This window comes from Vanessa tameamea, chromosome 7 (assembly GCF_037043105.1).
Source record: "Vanessa tameamea isolate UH-Manoa-2023 chromosome 7, ilVanTame1 primary haplotype, whole genome shotgun sequence".
Classification (NCBI taxonomy): Eukaryota; Metazoa; Arthropoda; class Insecta; order Lepidoptera; family Nymphalidae; genus Vanessa; species Vanessa tameamea.
In genome coordinates, this window is record NC_087315.1 from 9,161,771 (window position 1) to 9,183,378 (window position 21,608).

At 34.8% G+C, this 21,608-nt stretch overlaps 1 protein-coding gene across 2 annotated transcripts in view; it reads right to left on the reverse strand.

The window, feature by feature from the left end:
• Positions 1–3,683, reverse strand: part of Nachralpha4 (nicotinic Acetylcholine Receptor alpha4) — a 56,152-nt gene extending 52,469 nt beyond the window's left edge. For both annotated transcript variants that reach the window (XM_026640864.2, XM_026640863.2), the window contains exon 1: positions 3,433–3,683. In XM_026640864.2, the coding sequence (XP_026496649.1) occupies positions 3,433–3,621 (189 nt within the window). In that variant the 5' untranslated portion in view covers positions 3,622–3,683. The remainder of the gene's footprint in view (positions 1–3,432) is intronic.
• Positions 3,684–21,608: the final 17,925 nt, after the last annotated feature.

The following is a 21,608-nucleotide window of genomic DNA, read 5'->3' on the forward strand; positions in this document are numbered from 1 at the left end:
GTTATGAAAGAACACAAACAAACTTTGACTCTTTGTATAAATAGATAAATATTTTGCCGTGCGATAATAATTGCAACTAAAAAGACTTGCGCGAAAATGAAGACATAAATTATTATTTAAAGCAAAGTTCTCTGTAACTTTGGTATACTCGGTATTCTGTGACTGTAACTGCGACGGAAATCCAGAGGCTGCATGCGAAATTATCTACATTTTCCTCGTAGTTTAAGAATTGACGGTCGTTATGGTACAAAGACACGATCTAATAATGTCAAGTTATGTCTTTTATTGGTATTCGTGCTTTTAATTTGATAAGAAATTAAATATAATTGCAATAAAACTTATTTCATACTACCTTACATACATTATATAAAATCTCAATAGTTAAGTTCAAAACAGTGATGTAAAAGTCTCTGTTTGGTCCTAACCCCTTTTAGTACCCAACTGTAGAAATCTTATAATACTAACCTCTTATAGCATATAATAGTACTCACTACTAACTCAAAGTTCGCGCTTGATTCTGGGATCAAAAAATATTTACATACTCCTTTATTCAAAAAAAATAATTAAAATGACAAGAACGATGAGTTCATAATAATTAGATTTAGATAAGTCTTATTTATAATAATGACTTATCTTACAGATAACGGAATTTCAAAAACTGCGGTCCATTATAATGTGATTTTGACTTTGACTAAACAGTGTAAAGTAATTAGATTAATGTACAGCGAATTGATATTATTGATTGTTACCAAACTATATTGATTTTAATTACAGAATAAAAATATAAAAACGATAATTCGATCTCAGAGAACAGAAATTACTTGCCAAACACTAAATCTTTGTGTACACTATTATTATATTCAACAATATAATTATAATCTATTTGAGCGATGTATGTACTAAATACTTTTAAACAAAGCAATGTAACAACTCTTAACTAATCTTAATTAACCTAACGCAATTTAGTTCTGTTATCTTATTTCAAATCGAGAACCGACTCCTGAGCTGACAGTTATCTAATTAACATTGAACGCTTTGGATTAGTAAATTGTAAGAATTATCATTTATTTGTTAATTATATTTACTGTAAATTAATTACAGATATATTATATAATTAACCGTACACAAGTTTGTGTAGCAACTAATATAATGTGATCTCGAAATACGTTTCAGTTATAACAATAGAATAAAGACTATTCTATGAAATTACTTTATTTTGGGTTTGGAAATAGTGGAGGTATCGATCTTCTGAAATTTAAGAAGATTGCGTTTTCGCTTAGCGTTAAACGTATCGACGATACCACATACATATCTATAGCCTATTCCAATCGAAGTAGGAATAGATAAACAAACCTTAGGTGTTTCATGCGATTTGATAATAACTCTTCTATATTATACACTAAGAGTTTATGATTATCATCTTTATGTATAATACAACACTTAACTACTTTAATTATTCTTCCAAAATTCCGATAATAGTTTCTTCGTTCAAAACGCCATTTTTTCGCAAATCCATAGTGAATATCATAGATTAATCAAGCTCTCGACCAAAGATATCGCGTCAGTTTTGTGTCAAATATTGTTTATTTGGCTTTTCTCCTCATGTGATTGGAATAGAGTATAGTAATTAGTAGTTACGCTATGTCTAACTCAGAACAAGAGCACAGACATAAATAATACTTGAAGTTATAATAAATATAATGCAAACCATTTTCTTACATATTATTTTTTAAAACTGACATCTAAAAAGTATCGACTTGCACAAAAATAAATAGTTATAAAAGAATCGACTAGAAATATAACTCATATTAGAATTTTATATGGAAAAACTAAAAATAAATAAATGTAGTTTTAATGTTTTCCTCCTCCATTTGGCCGATGATGGCTATTTAATCGCTCCTTATTTATGATCTGGATAATCCAGGAAACTCATCTCTCAAAGTTGTCAGTCTGCCGTCTTAACAAAAAGGTACCTGAAGAGATTATATTATGCTTTTGAATTGTATGAAAATTCACAAGAAATACTTACTTATCTAGGGGTGGTTTAAAACTACAAAATATTTTATTTTATCATGCTTTCAAGCTTAATTCATTGCAATTTTACATAATATTCATTTATTATATATTTATTTTAGTGGAAATGAACTTGTTTTATAACGATTTTAATATCTGCCAACAATCTTCGTTGAAATTTATAAAAATGTAGATATTAACTTAAAAAATGTCATATATGTTGTCCTTGTCATATCTACTTTATATAAAAAGCTAGTAATATATTATACACATCAAATAATTGTGTTTTTTTTCTATTTACTATTAGGTAGACTTTCAATAAAATCGTAACAGATATTAATCGACTTATTCATTAATGTAATCGATTGTTTTAGTATTCATTTTAGGGGAGCAACTAGGCGAAGCCACTGCAAATGGGATCAAAACGTTTTGTACCGATGAACCTGTAATTACACTGGCTTACTAATCCTTTAAACCGGAACGCGTCTTACAAGGTATTGATGTTTAACGACAGAATAATCTGTTATTGAGTTGTATCGACTCAAATCGTCATAAAGACGTACTACCAGTAGAAATAAAATATAAAAATCGATAACAATATTGCTACTAAACTTCATTAATTTTACGAATTATACTTTTTTTTTACATAATAAATGTATAGCTATGTGTTCGCGCGAAAAAATCGCTTTACTGCACTAGCCTAGCGCTAGCCTAGAGCGATTAAAAGATGTGACGTCACACAACTCCGTTGACCTAACAAAGTTAATTAGACAAAGCGTAACTTAAAACTTTATAACATTTTAAACATATTTTTATTACATAAAGCTTTGTTTAAACTCTTTAGAATATGAATTTAAAATTCTTGAAGTTTAACACTAATAGTTTCCAGAAACTGAAGACGGACATAAGAACTAAACATTTTACTGTCAGAAGTTATATTTATTTCGCTTTGTATTAAACTTTACCTATATGAAGATAACTTTAAATATATGAAATGGATTTGTTGCGCAATAAAACACGGTCCACTTGCTACAGTTTTATAGAAATTATATTATACGAATGATATCAAAGACGACCGCAGTTTCCCCTCTGTTCGGAAGATTTATAGAATGGGATTCAAAATACATAACGAGAGACAGCGCGGCGCCTTGCGAGAATGGAGATATGACGACGCGCGAAGACGACACTTACTGAATATTCCCTCTTCAAAGCTTTTATAAGATTTGAGTAATGCCGCTTTGTTTTGCAGAAAATGGGGTCGGTAGTCGTGATTTGTGTCTATTTAAATTCCAAATGCGGCGCGCAAGTGCAACCAAGTATGCATTCGCAATGCACCCTCAGCTGTCGATTTGGGTCAGCGGGATTACACGACAAACAATGGGAAACAAAGTATGTTTACATTTACTTTAATAGACTTACGACATCGATGAGCTGACTGAGTTTGAGCTTAATGCAGACGCGAAGGACGTCGGTGGTGTTGACGACGGGGCGCACGAGTTTGTTATAGTTAGAAAGAAGGTCATCGTAGAGACGCTTGGCGTCGGGGTTGCCGGCGGCGACGGCGCGCACCAGGCAGCAGGCCGCCAGCCACCAGACGAGCGCGGCCATCAGCTCACGGGCTCGAGCATCGTTACGTAAAGGCCGCGGAGGCAGCGGGTGGCCCGGGCGCGGCGCGGTACCGACTGCCGGTCGACACGCCTCACGCCCCGCGACCTCTCCGCCCGCCCTCGCCACCTCACCACTCGCTCCCTGTCAGAGAATCGTAGCGTCCTCCACTGTAAACTCTTTGCTATTTTGATCAGGTTCCTTGTAATTCTTACTAAGCGTCAACATCTTTCCGCGCCGCTATGAATTTCAAATATCATTAAACTGTTTAAAATTAATTAGTTATTCAAGTATCGCCCAACTAAAATTACTACTAAATTAGTGACAAATTTTTAATGAAAAATTGTATTTTTAGTGTAAAATAAAATAAATTTAATAGATCCACCGCATTTATTTCATTGAAAAGTTTGTTCAAACTTTATGTATAAAGTAATATCGTATAAAATAAGGTTTATATTATAATTATTACTTACTTATGTTTTCTGGTAAATAGCTACGTTAGTATATCTATAAATAATTTTAGTCCATAGAAAAATGCACTTTTAAATCGAAAATGTATTACTAAAAGCTGAAAGATAAATATTGACAGAGCATAAGTAAATTCTTAAATAAAAGATAAATTAAGCAAATATGATAACATTAATTAATAACTTTAAATTACCTTAATTAATAACATTCCAAAAGTCGAAAATAAAATATGTTGATTTCATAAAATTCTACATTGTTATATCTTATACTTTAGAATTAATATTACAATACTTCTTATATTACGATGAGGTTAAAAAAATATATCCAAAAACTTCATTTCCATATTCGACATACAACATCAATTTAAAATATTGTACCACACTATAGAGGCTTCGACGTCTATATCTCGTTTAAGCTTTGATCTACAATCTTGAAATTACTAACTTTTTCTTTGATTAGAAAATAAAATAAAGAAGATAAAGACGGAAACATTTATATTTGTCGTGTAATTAAAAGAAGTCTTATTACAATTTAAATAATATAATATTTTTTTTATATTAATAATTAATACTTCTATTAATTATCTATAAATAATATATAAATATAAATATTGGACAACATCACATACATTACTCTGATCCCAATGTAAGTAGCTAAAGCACTTGTGTTATGGAAAATCAGAAGTAACGACGGTACCACATACACCCAGACCCAAGACAATATAGAAAACGAATGAACTTTTTCTGCATCGACTCGGCCGGGAATCGAACCCGGGACCTCGGAGTGGCGTACCCATGAAAACCGGTGTACATACTACTTGACCACGGAGGTCGTCAAATAATAGATATAACATAGTATACATTATATATTATTCGAATATCAATGTGCAATGTATTCAGAAATCTCATTACTAGTTCAGTAATTGACAAGGGATAAAAAGCTATTCAAATTATCCAAATTCAAGTTTAATATGCAAATAATTGAATGTTAAACGTACGTGTATACCAACAGGAGGTATGTATTGCTCCTGCGGTAAGCCGGTATCGTTGCGGTAAATTTAATTTCTGAGTATCGCAAATCCATACTTCCATACTATATTATATATATATTATATATTATAAATGCGAAATTAACTCTGTCTGTCTGTCTGTCTCGCTTTCACGCCAAAACTACTAGACCGATTTCAATGAAATTTGGTACTCAAATAGTGTAGAGCCTGAGAAAGAACATAGGCTACTTTTTATTTGGAAAAAAGTGCTGCAAAGGGTTGAAAAGGGGGATGAAAGGTTGTAAGTTGTTGAAAGTATTGTTATTTTTAGAACTAGAAGAATAAAACTTACATTTTAGGCTGTACACTTATAAACTAACATATCATGACACCCACTAAGGAGAGAATTTTGGAAATTCTGCCCCTAAAGGGGTGAAAAAGGGGTTGAACGTTTGTTTGGAAGTCCGTAATTTTTTAAGTTAGAAACATGAAACTTTATTTTTGGGATAGTGATTAAAAAGGAGAAGGTACTTATTTGAGTGTTTCTGTATATTTCACCGCTACGGGGGTGAAAAAGGGTTGAAAGTTAGTATAGAAGTCCGTCATTTTTTAAGATAGAAACATGAAACTTTATTTTTGGGATAGTGATCAAAAATGAGAAGATACGTATTAAAGCGTTTCTGGATATTTTACGCCTAAGGAGGGAAATAGGGGTGAAATTTTGTCTGTCTTTTGTCTGGAAGTCCGTCATTTTTGAAGTTAGAAGCATGATATTTTATTTTTGGGCTACCTATTAAAAATGAGTTGATTCGCATTTAAGCGTTTCTGGATATTCTACCCTAAGGGCTGAAATACACACCAATGTGGTATACAAAAGGTCTTACATTAATGTAATATTTTAAGTTAATTTGTAAATATATTCATATTATGCGCGAGCAACGCGGGTATAAGCTAGTAGGCTATATTTTAAATATAATTCAATAATAACTTATTTATCAGTTGAAGTACAAAGCATTAGAGAAATATATTTTTGCGAGAATATTTGCATATTTTACGGTGTCATGAATGATAAGTAAAAATGTGCTACCTTCAAGATATGAGCGCTTTATTCATTGAATAAGCGGCTTAAATTTTGAGTCAAAAATATATAACGAAATGTCAATTCTATGAGACTTTTTTATTTAACGTTATTATACCATAAAACAGATTTATACCGAGATAATATTTCCTTTAAAATCACCGAGAAAATATAATTCGTTACAATAAAAACATATTTTTTTTTTGGTAATTTCATTGTCATCATCATCAATAAAGTAAATGAATGGCAATTTTATCTTATTACAGTTTACTAAAAATTAACATTAATTTTGACCTTTTTAGTATTTTACAAACAAAAATAAGGAATAACTTTTTAAAAAATAGGTCAATGAAAATCGTTTAATTTGTCCGTATTTGGGAAGTTGTATATTTAAAAATTGTCTCTCTGATAAGCGTCATTTGTTTTAATAGGGACATGTCGCGTAACATTTTTACTTGGCATGTTCGAGAATCATTAAGATTGATTACTTGGCAAAGGAACCAATATACCTTACTCTTTACACTTATTTCGTATATAAATGAGATTCTTAGTACATCCAAACAAAACATCCGAATAAGGTCGGCAATACGTTACTTGTTTCGCATTCATTCGGAATTATATATTTTTTAAATCGTATTCGTATTTTCTTAAGGCGTATTGTTAATTATGATACCTGCAATTTATATACCGACCCGACACGTAAAATTTATTTGTGTAATTAGAAATCATCCTTTGGTCACTTCTCATTTAAAATCGTCGTGTAAATTAAAAATAATGACTGAGTCCTATAGAGAAATAGTCGAACATACACAGACACGAAGCGAAGTTTCATTTTATTCAGTCTTAAAACCGAAACACGTCACGGGTTAATAAAGCATGTACATGCAGTGATATGGTAACTAATAAAGCTCGAGTAAACTTTAATTAAGAAATTTAACTTCTAAATATTCCCAGTCGTAGACGACCGTGCAAAAATAATTCGTCAGGCAACTTGTGTCAGACTAGAGTTTCTCAAAGTTCTCAAATTTATAATTATAAAATGAAAAATAATAAATACAGCTGAAAACTTTTATTCAGTTTGACATTTATTTAAAAATGACCAAAATTTACAAGGGATACGTTGACAAAAAACGAAAATAATAAAATAAAAGTGTATTATATTATGACTACATCATTGTACTTTGTCTTCATTAGCCTAATTCTAATAATTTTATATGTTCATCAAGTTAATAACAAGATTTTTGTGCCAAAAACAAAAGAGGTTTTCGTATAAGCCTTCGTTTATTTTCGTTTGATTATGCAGAGTACTCTTTGTTGTCACAGTTTTTGTTTTATGAACACGCAATACCTACCATTGCATAAAAATAATGTAACAGTATATTAAGCCATCTCTAATGTAGCTCTTTTTATTATGCAAAATAAATTAATAACATCAGCAATGATTAAGATGAACATATATTTAATTAAAACGAAAATGTCCAGTAAAAGGCAATAAGTTTCGAAAATATTAAGCTGTATACATAAAACGAAAACTAACTGTATAAGTTATTTTTTGTAGGATCTAATGAGAATGAAGCTATTATTTTAACAAAAAATCTACACATACAATTTTATCTTCCTTACGATTATATAATATACAAAATTATAGAGATTATAAGCACAGTTATGTAATTTAAAATTGTCATTTTATGTCACGGCGTACCATTATTGCTTTGGCGCGCTTTTTAATACTTAACAATTATAATGTTATTGATAATTGATTAAAATTGTAATACAGAATATATGACATATTAAAAAAAATACGAAATATAAAGACACAATAATCTGATATCGTTTATTATTAGCTTACTATAAGGCTTTGGAACATATTCAAACAACAAAAATAAATGAAATGAATTGCTATTAGCAAAACACCGGTAATTGGATAAAAGGCTCATCAGCTAATTACGAGAAATGGTAAAGCGTGATCCGACAATAGCAACACTATCGTTATATATTGATATAATGACGAAATATACATTAACAGCATCATACTTATTCGTGTCTCATATTATATGTATATATATATATAATTTTCTTCATTGTATTGATATTTACTTTGTAGGACCCTGGTTATACCCGTGAAAGTACAACCTCTCATCAATTCACCATCCTCTTATGAAAGATTTTTAGTGTTGCCTGTTTCGGTTTAGTTTAATAATTATTAGGCTCTTTTGTTTTCTAGCACAAATGTACACAAAATGCACTGAGCACCCATTATTAGCATAGCAAAATAGCTAATTAATTTATAATACAGAGAGCTATGAATTTATATTATGTCTCAAATATGCTAATAAGAAATTAAGAGTGACAGTTAAGATATTAGAAAATGACACTGATAGATTACTTTATTTATTAAAAAAAAAACTAAATTATTCACCTGGGACATTTATAAAGTCGGTACGCCCCGAGCCCTCTTTAGGATAGATTACATGATCTAACTTATTTTACGATATCGTACATCATAATATAAGTATCGTAATACGCCATAAAAAATAAAATAACGCTTGACATTAAAATTTTATATACACTTTGGTGAGAGCTTATCGTTAATGTAGAATTCCTCAATTGTGTCTTAGAACTACTGTCATGTTTCTCGATTTTGAATGGAAATTCATTAACTTCAAATGTATTTTGTCTGATTTCTAAATATAAAAATTTATTACCTATTTCTCAGCTACATCAAAGCAATAAGTAAAAATAAATACTTTCTACTGGAAGGGATGAACCTGGTTCTTTGATAGTTATACAATGTGTGGCGTCAATTTAATGAACTTTGATCTTACATTTCCTTGGATAGAAAAGTAAATATAAGGCTGTCATCTTGCAATTGCAATTTAACGTCATTAAATTTACTGAATAAACCTTGTTAATCACAGATTATAAAATATTTACCCACTCAACAGATTTAATACCTCACATACAGAACTACTTAGTATTGTTGTTCCCGTTTGAAGGTACTATATAAATATTGGACAACATCATAAATAAATATTGGACAACATCACATACATTACTCTGATCCCAATGTAAGTAGCTAAAGCACTTGTGTTATGGCAAATCAGAAGTAACGACGGTACCACAAACACCCAGACCCAAGACAACATAGAAAATTATTGAACTTTTTCTACATCGACTCGGTCGGGAATCGAACCCGAGACCTCGGAGTGACGTACCCATGAAAACCGGTGTACACACTACTCGACCACGGAGGTCGTCAAATCTCTATAACTCAAACTCACTAATCTCAAACTATATAACTACAGGCACAAGGGACAACATCTTAAATCAAATTATTGATTTTCTCATTGGTGATGTAAGGGATTGTTAACACTTCTTACGTCATTCAAAATAGAAAGTTGTCAATAAATTCGAAATATACAAAATAGCCTTGAAAGGGATTTTTTTTTATATATAATATATCTAAATGACTAATATTTTAATGTAAGGATATTTGTTTTCATATACTTTATGCAGATAGGAAAGGAAATTAATTATAAATAACATGTTGTTTTTATCATAAACGGTTGATGGTTAATCGTTAACATATATCATAAGGTTTAAAAATTTAAAACAGATGCCAGGTATACTAAAATCAATAATTTCAATTCAAGTTGAACGTCTGCGGAATAACTTACTTTTCTGTATGGAACATACTGTCACATATGTTAAACAATATTCTATTTGTATAAATTACTTTTTAGTTGATTTTATTAAAGCTTACATAAAGCAATACGTATAAAATATAAAACTTATCAAACCGTACTTGACCATCCCGAAAAATGAAAATGCTAAGAAAAGGAAAGACTTAAATTAATGAAATCATAGTCAAGAATGATATAACTTACTTGATTGATAACTTCAAGTCTTTTAAGTTAGAGCCGAGCAAAAAATGACGTCATTAATGTGGGTTCGTAATCAACTGAACGAAATCTTTGAGAACCTCGAGGGCTCTCAACTCGTTTGTTGATATCAACACCAATACCCAGATATAGATATATTTTGTGTAAGGATCTCGAAAATTTTTAATAAATAATTTCAACCAAATATAACCTGTCAAAAGTTGTTATTGTTATATACATAGGTATATAAAAATGAAATGTAACACTTTTCAGTTAAAAAAAGTCTCTTTATATCATTTATAAGATATTTTGGTACGACTTTTTTTATTTATATAATGTATATGGTTTATAGCCTTATATATTTTCGGTTCATTAATATGACATCTATTTTGTAGAGTATTTCTTTATTTAAATGGCATTAAGAAATCTAAAATTTTCGTAATAAGTAATGGATATTTTGAAGAAAATTCTTAGCACACTCTATCGTGAAACATAACTAACGTATAACATCTCAGCGTACAGTGACATCTAGCGTCAACTTAAAATACTTAAAGGTTCTCTGCGTATGTGGCAGAAAGTTCGTAGTTCATAAATCTGCCAATAAAACGTTGGCAATTGTAACAAAATACTATTTTGACATTTATGGCGTATCACCGTAAGACGGTTGTCAACATATCACGAGTGAGATTCGATTTTACAGAATCACGCCTTTTGGTTCTCCATACAACCACAAGACAAATTAGTATTACAAACTCTTCTCCAAGAAAACACCAAAGTAACGTCTGTATTATGTATTAAGAAATTATTGTTTACTTTATTTCTCAATACAAAGGCTTATTTTAAAGATACATTAAATATCAGCTTTATACAATTCAAAGGCCGATATCATAGCCGAGTCGATTGTCGTACCCTACTCATATCCTTTAATCAAATCTTTAATCAAAGTACAAAACCAGCTAAGCAAAAGATAAAATACATACATAAACATAATCAGCCTGTAAATTTCCCACTGCTGGGCTAAGGCCTCCTCTCCCGTTGAGGAGAAGGTATGGAGCATATTCCACCACGCTGCTCCAATGCGAGTTGGTGGAATACACATGTGGCAGAATTTCGTTGAAATTAGACACATGCAGGTTTCCTCACGATGTTTTCCTTCACCGCCGAGCACGAGATGAATTATAAACACAAATTAAGCACATGAAAATTCAGTGGTGCCTGCCTGGGTTTGAACCCGAAATCATCGGTTAAGATGCACGCGTTCTAACCACTGGGCCATCTCGGCTAAAGATAAAATATTAAATTATTTTTTTATAAAAAATCTATACTTCTATACTAATATTATAAATGCGAAAGTAACTCTGTCTGTCTCGCTTTCACGTCAAAACTACTGGACCGATTTAAATGGTTAAATTTGGTACACAAATAGTCTAGATCCTGAGACATAGGCTACTTTTTATTTGGAGAAAGTGCTGTAAGGGGTTGAAAAGGGGGATGAAAGGTTGTAAGTTAGTTTTCTATAATGTCTTGGGTCTGGGTGTATGTGGTACCGTCGTTACTTCTGATTTTCCATAACACGAGTGCTTTAGCTACTTAAATTGGGAGCAGAGTATTGTATGTGATGTTGTTCAATATTTGTATACAGGTTAGTCTGGAAGTCCGTCATTTTTGAAGTTAGAAGCATGAAACTTTATTTTTTGGCTACCGATTAAAAATGATTTGATTTGCATTTAAGCGTTTCTGGATATTCTACCCTAAGGGCTGAAATACACACCAATGTGGAATACATACAAAGAGGTCTCACATTAAGGTAATATTTTAAGTTAATTTGTAAATATATTCAAATTCTACGCAGGCGAAGCCGCGGGTAACAGCTAGTAAATAATAAATATAATTGTTTTATAATTTGTTGTTACATTAGAAAATATAACACAATATATTGATTATATTTCATAGTCTTAAGGGAATAATTGTTAACTTTCTTTTAACAACACTGATCACGCGACTTTCTTTCTGTTAATATAATAGGTTAGAGAAAAAAATATTTCAGTTTTTCTTTATAGATTAACGTAAAGTTACAGGTTTCTAGTAATAAATATTGTAATATCTAGTAATACTATGCAGAGAACATTTTAATATAAATTGAGCCTCATTCGTATACTTAGGTAAAAGTTACTTTACTTTAAAAATAGATCATTTTCGCCATATTTCACCTTTTTACTTCCGGAAGGGAAAAAGTGCAGTACAGGCTTACCGAAAATTATAAAGTGCTTATGGCGACAAATGCTAAAGTGAACGCCAGTGTCCGAATTGGTTTACTCGTTTTCGTTCCAAAATATTTAATCTCAAAGATAAACCTCGCTCTTGCCGGCCAATCGTTGAATATATCGATGAAACTTCTCAAAAAGTTGAAATAGGTCGACATATTTCATCCCGTGACATTGACCATCAAATAACTTTAATCCATTTACATAAAATCGGTTACCAAAGAATACGATATTTTGTTTCCACACGAATTAGCAGCGAAAAATTCTATTTGTGAATCACAGTTAAAAAGGAATGAAACTGAGTCATTTTTTTAAACGAATGATAGTGGTGATGGTGACGAAAAATGGATCACATTTAACAACAATGTGCAAAAAATGTCATGAGAAGCTCCACTAGCAAAACTCACATTGACGAAAAGGAAAGCAATGCTGAATGTTTGATGGGACTGGAAAACAATTGACCATCATGAGCTGCTCGCATCTGGTTAAACCATTAATTCTAACCTCTACTGCCAGCAACTAAAGTGACTGCAGCAAGCGCTTAAAAAAACGGAAAAATATTATTAATAGAAAAGGCGTAGTGTTCAATTAAGACAATACTAAACCACGCATATTTTTAGTAACAAATAAATAACAATAAAAAATTTAGAGACTTTGGATGAGAAGTGATGATGCATCCAGCATATAGCCGGAACATTGCCCTAACTGATTACCATTTGTTTCTATCAGTACAGAACTCTCTTAACAGTGGAAAACTAAATTCAAAAGAGACTTGTAAAGATTATTTGATTCAGTTTTTCACAGAAAAATCTAAGAAATTCTATGATTATGAAATAATGGTTTTACTAGAAAAGTGACAAAGATATATATGTCACCGGAAAATTGTAAATACCGTCAGATTGTAATCTATCTCCCGAGATTGTAAACTGCCGAAATATTGTCTAACGGTATTTACGGTAATTCTACGGTGATATATATAATTTATTAGGTATTGACATAAGATGAAATTAAGGTGATTAATTACTTTTGAAAAATGAAAAATACTGAAATAACTTTTTCGTCAACCTTGATATATATGGATTGCTTGCGTCATACTTGCGAGTATTTTTGAAACTTTAAAAACATTATTATTGTTACTGATATAAGTATATTAGACAAATAATTCATCATGAATAAGAAAAAACAATTAATCATTATGAATATTGTTACAAAGTTATTGAGCTTTTTTATTCTCTTAGCCATAGTCTATTTATATAATATCTAGATAGAGTATCGACAGAACTGAAACAAACGACCAACAAACCAACTTTATCATCATAGTGTGCGTGCAACGTGCCCAATGTCATACTATTTCACTAGAGTGCGTGTATCTTAGTCAAATATGACGCTTGGCAGTTTCTTAACTACAAGAACTATTGTATAACAGAAAAGTAACGAACTGTGGATACATTTTACACCTTACTCCCATGTAAAAATAGTGAAATGACCAAGCCGCATATTTTGACTAAGGTGTACAGTTTGTGAAGAAAGGCCTTGTAGATTTAGGGTGTGTAGAGTCAGAAACTTGTTTCTACATGAGATCTGATAACTTTTTGACAGTGTGAGTCATATGGTCTTGGCAACATTGATCAACATCTCACAAGGTGTTATAAATAGATTAGCTATTTTAAACCAATTTATTACAATTTTATAACATAGCTTATTTCAACAACAAAGTAAATATAACTCATGCAAAGAGATTTTTTTTAATGTTTAACCATTGTTTAACCATTGTCTAGTCTGTCTGTAAAGAAAAAGTCAAACTCTATTAAATATATTTGGTCTGTATAATAGGGAAACTCTTTAAGAACGACTAAAATGGCTTAAAATAATCTTAGATTGTGTATACTCTCATATATTTTTTTTTTTTTTTTATGTTAGAGGTGGCAAACGAGCAGGAGTCTCATCTGATAGAAAGTGCCGCCCATGGACATCTGCAACACCGGGGTGCTTGCAGGTACGTTGCCGGCCTTTCAGGAAAAAGTACGCTCTTTTCTTGAAGGTTCCCAAGTCGTATCAGTTCGGAAAAACCGCCGGCGAAAGCTGGTTCCACAGAGTAGTTGTGCGAGGCAGAAAATGTCTAAAAATCGCGGTGTTGTGGATTTTCGGACATCTAGGTGGAATTTTAAAATTAATATAATTGTAGGTTATTTATCCTCTTCCAAACTGTCTATAACATAAAATTTAACGGGACATATTCATTTTGGCATCGACTTCAAACAGTTTTATTGTGCATGTGCTCAATACGAAAACAAAATCAGTCTTCCTTTTTTTTAATTTCTAGTTTATGTTTTTCTATTTTTGATAGCAGTTTTCTTTTTTTACTATTTTATTTTTAAAAGCGTTTGCCGTTTTATAGTTTTTATGTTACTAAGAGCAGTAACTTGAATTGCTATAATTATATATTTTATTAATCTTGCTGTATATAGTATAAATGCAAAAGTTATGATATAATTATTGTATGATATAGCACTAGGATAGATTTGTTCTGGTTTTCATCAAAATCTAGGGATTGACATGATTTTTGCGTATCTGTAGTTTAGGATCAAATGACATACGCTATATTTTATTCCAGAAAATGCACGGCTCCTATATATCATAACAATTGGATATCATAACAATTGCATCAGGAATTGCCTATAAATGGCGCTTTACGATGAGTTTTCTATATCGTAAGATGTTTTTTTGCGAAGGCGTAAAATAACCAAAATCGCTGAAATACGTGTATACTAATTTTTAATCGGTAGCCCAAAAATAAAATTTCATGCTTCTAACTTCAAAATGACGGACTTCCAGACTAACCTGTTTACGAAATATCAACCCCTATTTCTCCCCTTAGGCGTAAAATGTCCAAAAACGCTTAAATACGTATTTACTGATTTTTAATCGGTAGTCCATAAATAAAGTTTCATGCTTCTAACTTCAAAAATAACGGACTTCCAGACTAACGTTTATAAGAAATGTCATTCCATATTAAACCCCTTAGAGGTAGAATATCTAGAAACACTTAAACACATATTTAATCATTTTTAATCAGCATCTCAAAAGTAAAGTTTTAATTTTACTTAAAAAAATGACTGACGTCCGTAAAACCTTTCATCCCTTATATCACCCCCTCAGAGTTAGAATGTCAAGAAACACTTAAATACGTATTTACTCATTTTTAATAAGTAACACGAAAATAAAATTTCATGCTTCTAACTTAAAAAAAGACGGACTTCCAGACTAATCTATATAAGAAATGGTAACCCCTTAGAGATGGAATATCTAGAAACACTTAAATAGGTATTTAATCATTTTAATCACTATCCCAAAAATAGAGTTTCATATTTTTAGCTTAAAAAATGACGACTTCCATAAAAACTTTCAACCCTTATTTCACCCCCTTAGTGGTAGAATATCTAGAAACACTTAAATACGTATCTAAGTAGATATGTATCTAAGTATATACATATCTAATTAGATACGTATCAAAATAAGTCAAAAATAAGTATTTTTGATCAGTATCCCAAAAATAAAGTTTCATGTTTCTAACATAAAAAAATACGGACTACCATACAAACGTTCAACCCCTATTTCACCCCTTTAGGGGTAGAATTTCCAAAATTCGGGTTTCATTATATGTTAGTTTTTAAGTATACAGACTAAAATATAAGTTTTATGCTTCTAGTCCTAAAAATGACAATACTTTCAACAACTTACAACCTTTCATCCCCCTTTTCATTCCCTTACAGCACTTTTTCCATATAAAAAGTAGCCTATGTCCTTTTTCAGGCTCTAGACTATTTGTGTACCAAATTTCATTTAAATCGGTCCAGTAGTTTTGGCGTGAAAGCGAGACAGACAGACAGACAGACAGAGTTACTTTTGCATTTATAATATTAGTATGGATTAACATTGTTTGAAGTTGTTGTTGAAAGAACCTTTGTACGTTGTTTCACAGTAATATTTCAAACTTGCTTTTATTAAAAAATAATTTTTAAAACCTAAAAAGTTATAAATACTCTTAAAAATAAAATAACCGCAAAACAAATCATACTCGTAGATACTGAAGATGGGTAGATTTAAAGCATCGAAATAAATAGGAATTGTTGTATCTCGAGAACTGGGGACGTTCGCCTTCTATAAAATGGAGCTCAAATTAAAATACACGGTACAAGAATATACCTTAGCATATACATGATACGGATATTATAAAAGTCAAAGCGAATTTCATCAAACGTAAAGAGTTCAAAGAATACACAACTGAATGATGAAATAAGACCTTAGAATCTTGCTTTGTCGACATTGTTAGACGTTCAATTCAGAAAGGTACATTTTAAAAAATACGTTGTTGATCTAAATTTTAAAATAAACAAAGCGTCTGTCGCTACTATTTTTTAATATGAAATAAAATTGTAATCCATACAATTTTATACATCATCTCTACTTTATCTTATTTTACAGTGCATCAAGAAATTCTGACAACGAATTTTTAACTAATATCGGGTCACTATATTCAAGAAACAAAAGAAAAATATATTATTTCAGATTAGCTCTGCTGGACTGACTTTATATTCGATAATCAAGGCACGTACATAGCTCGCAGCTTTGCCAAAGCTGGTAAATTAAGGTTATCTGACCTATACATTTTTTATCTTGCTTTTTGCAAGTGGGCAAAAGCAAGGTACGTGTTCCTTTCATATAGGTGAGTCAATTTGAATATTGACTCAGATACGAAATTTATTCGTCCGATAAAAAATGGGAAGTTATTAATATATATATGCCTAATGGCAACGGAATAAGCCTACAAGTATAATAAATGTGAAAGTAACTCTGTCTGTCTGTCTGTCTGTCTGTCTGTCTGTCTGTCTGTCTGTCTGTCTGTCTGTCTGTCTGTCTGTCTGTCTGTCTGTCTGTCTGTCTGTCTGTCTGTCTGTCTGTCTGTCTGTCTGTCTGTCTGTCTGTCTGTCTGTCTGTCTGTCTGTCTGTCTGTCTGTCTGTCTGTCTGTCTGTCTGTCTGTCTGTCTGTCTGTCTGTCTGTCTGTCTGTCTGTCTGTCTGTCTGTCTGTCTGTCTGTCTGTCTGTCTGTCTGTCTGTCTGTCTGTCTGTCTGTCTGTCTGTCTGTCTGTCTGTCTGTCTGTCTGTCTGTCTGTCTGTCTGTCTGTCTGTCTGTCTGTCTGTCTGTCTGTCTGTCTGTCTGTCTGTCTGTCTGTCTGTCTGTCTGTCTGTCTGTCTGTCTGTCTGTCTGTCTGTCTGTCTGTCTGTCTGTCTGTCTGTCTGTCTGTCTGTCTGTCTGTCTGTCTGTCTGTCTGTCTGTCTGTCTGTCTGTCTGTCTGTCTGTCTGTCTGTCTGTCTGTCTGTCTGTCTGTCTGTCTGTCTGTCTGTCTGTCTGTCTGTCTGTCTGTCTGTCTGTCTGTCTGTCTGTCTGTCTGTCTGTCTGTCTGTCTGTCTGTCTGTCTGTCTGTCTGTCTGTCTGTCTGTCTGTCTGTCTGTCTGTCTGTCTGTCTGTCTGTCTGTCTGTCTGTCTGTCTGTCTGTCTGTCTGTCTGTCTGTCTGTCTGTCTGTCTGTCTGTCTGTCTGTCTGTCTGTCTGTCTGTCTGTCTGTCTGTCTGTCTGTCTGTCTGTCTGTCTGTCTGTCTGTCTGTCTGTCTGTCTGTCTGTCTGTCTGTCTGTCTGTCTGTCTGTCTGTCTGTCTGTCTGTCTGTCTGTCTGTCTGTCTGTCTGTCTGTCTGTCTGTCTGTCTGTCTGTCTGTCTGTCTGTCTGTCTGTCTGTCTGTCTGTCTGTCTGTCTGTCTGTCTGTCTGTCTGTCTGTCTGTCTGTCTGTCTGTCTGTCTGTCTGTCTGTCTGTCTGTCTGTCTGTCTGTCTGTCTGTCTGTCTGTCTGTCTGTCTGTCTGTCTGTCTGTCTGTCTGTCTGTCTGTCTGTCTGTCTGTCTGTCTGTCTGTCTGTCTGTCTGTCTGTCTGTCTGTCTGTCTGTCTGTCTGTCTGTCTGTCTGTCTGTCTGTCTGTCTGTCTGTCTGTCTGTCTGTCTGTCTGTCTGTCTGTCTGTCTGTCTGTCTGTCTGTCTGTCTGTCTGTCTGTCTGTCTGTCTGTCTGTCTGTCTGTCTGTCTGTCTGTCTGTCTGTCTGTCTGTCTGTCTGTCTGTCTGTCTGTCTGTCTGTCTGTCTGTCTGTCTGTCTGTCTGTCTGTCTGTCTGTCTGTCTGTCTGTCTGTCTGTCTGTCTGTCTGTCTGTCTGTCTGTCTGTCTGTCTGTCTGTCTGTCTGTCTGTCTGTCTGTCTGTCTGTCTGTCTGTCTGTCTGTCTGTCTGTCTGTCTGTCTGTCTGTCTGTCTGTCTGTCTGTCTGTCTGTCTGTCTGTCTGTCTGTCTGTCTGTCTGTCTGTCTGTCTGTCTGTCTGTCTGTCTGTCTGTCTGTCTGTCTGTCTGTCTGTCTGTCTGTCTGTCTGTCTGTCTGTCTGTCTGTCTGTCTGTCTGTCTGTCTGTCTGTCTGTCTGTCTGTCTGTCTGTCTGTCTGTCTGTCTGTCTGTCTGTCTGTCTGTCTGTCTGTCTGTCTGTCTGTCTGTCTGTCTGTCTGTCTGTCTGTCTGTCTGTCTGTCTGTCTGTCTGTCTGTCTGTCTGTCTGTCTGTCTGTCTGTCTGTCTGTCTGTCTGTCTGTCTGTCTGTCTGTCTGTCTGTCTGTCTGTCTGTCTGTCTGTCTGTCTGTCTGTCTGTCTGTCTGTCTGTCTGTCTGTCTGTCTGTCTGTCTGTCTGTCTGTCTGTCTGTCTGTCTGTCTGTCTGTCTGTCTGTCTGTCTGTCTGTCTGTCTGTCTGTCTGTCTGTCTGTCTGTCTGTCTGTCTGTCTGTCTGTCTGTCTGTCTGTCTGTCTGTCTGTCTGTCTGTCTGTCTGTCTGTCTGTCTGTCTGTCTGTCTGTCTGTCTGTCTGTCTGTCTGTCTGTCTGTCTGTCTGTCTGTCTGTCTGTCTGTCTGTCTGTCTGTCTGTCTGTCTGTCTGTCTGTCTGTCTGTCTGTCTGTCTGTCTGTCTGTCTGTCTGTCTGTCTGTCTGTCTGTCTGTCTGTCTGTCTGTCTGTCTGTCTGTCTGTCTGTCTGTCTGTCTGTCTGTCTGTCTGTCTGTCTGTCTGTCTGTCTGTCTGTCTGTCTGTCTGTCTGTCTGTCTGTCTGTCTGTCTGTCTGTCTGTCTGTCTGTCTGTCTGTCTGTCTGTCTGTCTGTCTGTCTGTCTGTCTGTCTGTCTGTCTGTCTGTCTGTCTGTCTGTCTGTCTGTCTGTCTGTCTGTCTGTCTGTCTGTCTGTCTGTCTGTCTGTCTGTCTGTCTGTCTGTCTGTCTGTCTGTCTGTCTGTCTGTCTGTCTGTCTGTCTGTCTGTCTGTCTGTCTGTCTGTCTGTCTGTCTGTCTGTCTGTCTGTCTGTCTGTCTGTCTGTCTGTCTGTCTGTCTGTCTGTCTGTCTGTCTGTCTGTCTGTCTGTCTGTCTGTCTGTCTGTCTGTCTGTCTGTCTGTCTGTCTGTCTGTCTGTCTGTCTGTCTGTCTGTCTGTCTGTCTGTCTGTCTGTCTGTCTGTCTGTCTGTCTGTCTGTCTGTCTGTCTGTCTGTCTGTCTGTCTGTCTGTCTGTCTGTCTGTCTGTCTGTCTGTCTGTCTGTCTGTCTGTCTGTCTGTCTGTCTGTCTGTCTGTCTGTCTGTCTGTCTGTCTGTCTGTCTGTCTGTCTGTCTGTCTGTCTGTCTGTCTGTCTGTCTGTCTGTCTGTCTGTCTGTCTGTCTGTCTGTCTGTCTGTCTGTCTGTCTGTCTGTCTGTCTGTCTGTCTGTCTGTCTGTCTGTCTGTCTGTCTGTCTGTCTGTCTGTCTGTCTGTCTGTCTGTCTGTCTGTCTGTCTGTCTGTCTGTCTGTCTGTCTGTCTGTCTGTCTGTCTGTCTGTCTGTCTGTCTGTCTGTCTGTCTGTCTGTCTGTCTGTCTGTCTGTCTGTCTGTCTGTCTGTCTGTCTGTCTGTCTGTCTGTCTGTCTGTCTGTCTGTCTGTCTGTCTGTCTGTCTGTCTGTCTGTCTGTCTGTCTGTCTGTCTGTCTGTCTGTCTGTCTGTCTGTCTGTCTGTCTGTCTGTCTGTCTGTCTGTCTGTCTGTCTGTCTGTCTGTCTGTCTGTCTGTCTGTCTGTCTGTCTGTCTGTCTGTCTGTCTGTCTGTCTGTCTGTCTGTCTGTCTGTCTGTCTGTCTGTCTGTCTGTCTGTCTGTCTGTCTGTCTGTCTGTCTGTCTGTCTGTCTGTCTGTCTGTCTGTCTGTCTGTCTGTCTGTCTGTCTGTCTGTCTGTCTGTCTGTCTGTCTGTCTGTCTGTCTGTCTGTCTGTCTGTCTGTCTGTCTGTCTGTCTGTCTGTCTGTCTGTCTGTCTGTCTGTCTGTCTGTCTGTCTGTCTGTCTGTCTGTCTGTCTGTCTGTCTGTCTGTCTGTCTGTCTGTCTGTCTGTCTGTCTGTCTGTCTGTCTGTCTGTCTGTCTGTCTGTCTGTCTGTCTGTCTGTCTGTCTGTCTGTCTGTCTGTCTGTCTGTCTGTCTGTCTGTCTGTCTGTCTGTCTGTCTGTCTGTCTGTCTGTCTGTCTGTCTGTCTGTCTGTCTGTCTGTCTGTCTGTCTGTCTGTCTGTCTGTCTGTCTGTCTGTCTGTCTGTCTGTCTGTCTGTCTGTCTGTCTGTCTGTCTGTCTGTCTGTCTGTCTGTCTGTCTGTCTGTCTGTCTGTCTGTCTGTCTGTCTGTCTGTCTGTCTGTCTGTCTGTCTGTCTGTCTGTCTGTCTGTCTGTCTGTCTGTCTGTCTGTCTGTCTGTCTGTCTGTCTGTCTGTCTGTCTGTCTGTCTGTCTGTCTGTCTGTCTGTCTGTCTGTCTGTCTGTCTGTCTGTCTGTCTGTCTGTCTGTCTGTCTGTCTGTCTGTCTGTCTGTCTGTCTGTCTGTCTGTCTGTCTGTCTGTCTGTCTGTCTGTCTGTCTGTCTGTCTGTCTGTCTGTCTGTCTGTCTGTCTGTCTGTCTGTCTGTCTGTCTGTCTGTCTGTCGCTCTTTCACGGCCAAACCAATGAACCTAATTTGACGAAATTTGGTATGAAGCAAACTTGAACTTTAAGGAATGTCATAGGTTACTTTTTTGCCTAGCACATGACAACCAACCCCTAGACTGCGGGCGAAGCCGCGGGCGACAACTAGTAATTAATAATCTAGCCATATATTCGATAATACGATGTATATAACTTATGATGATTATGATAATGATGACACTAACCTTCTAACACTATTCGGCCCACGAATTCATTCTCTAGGGAGAAACACAAGCGTCTCGTAT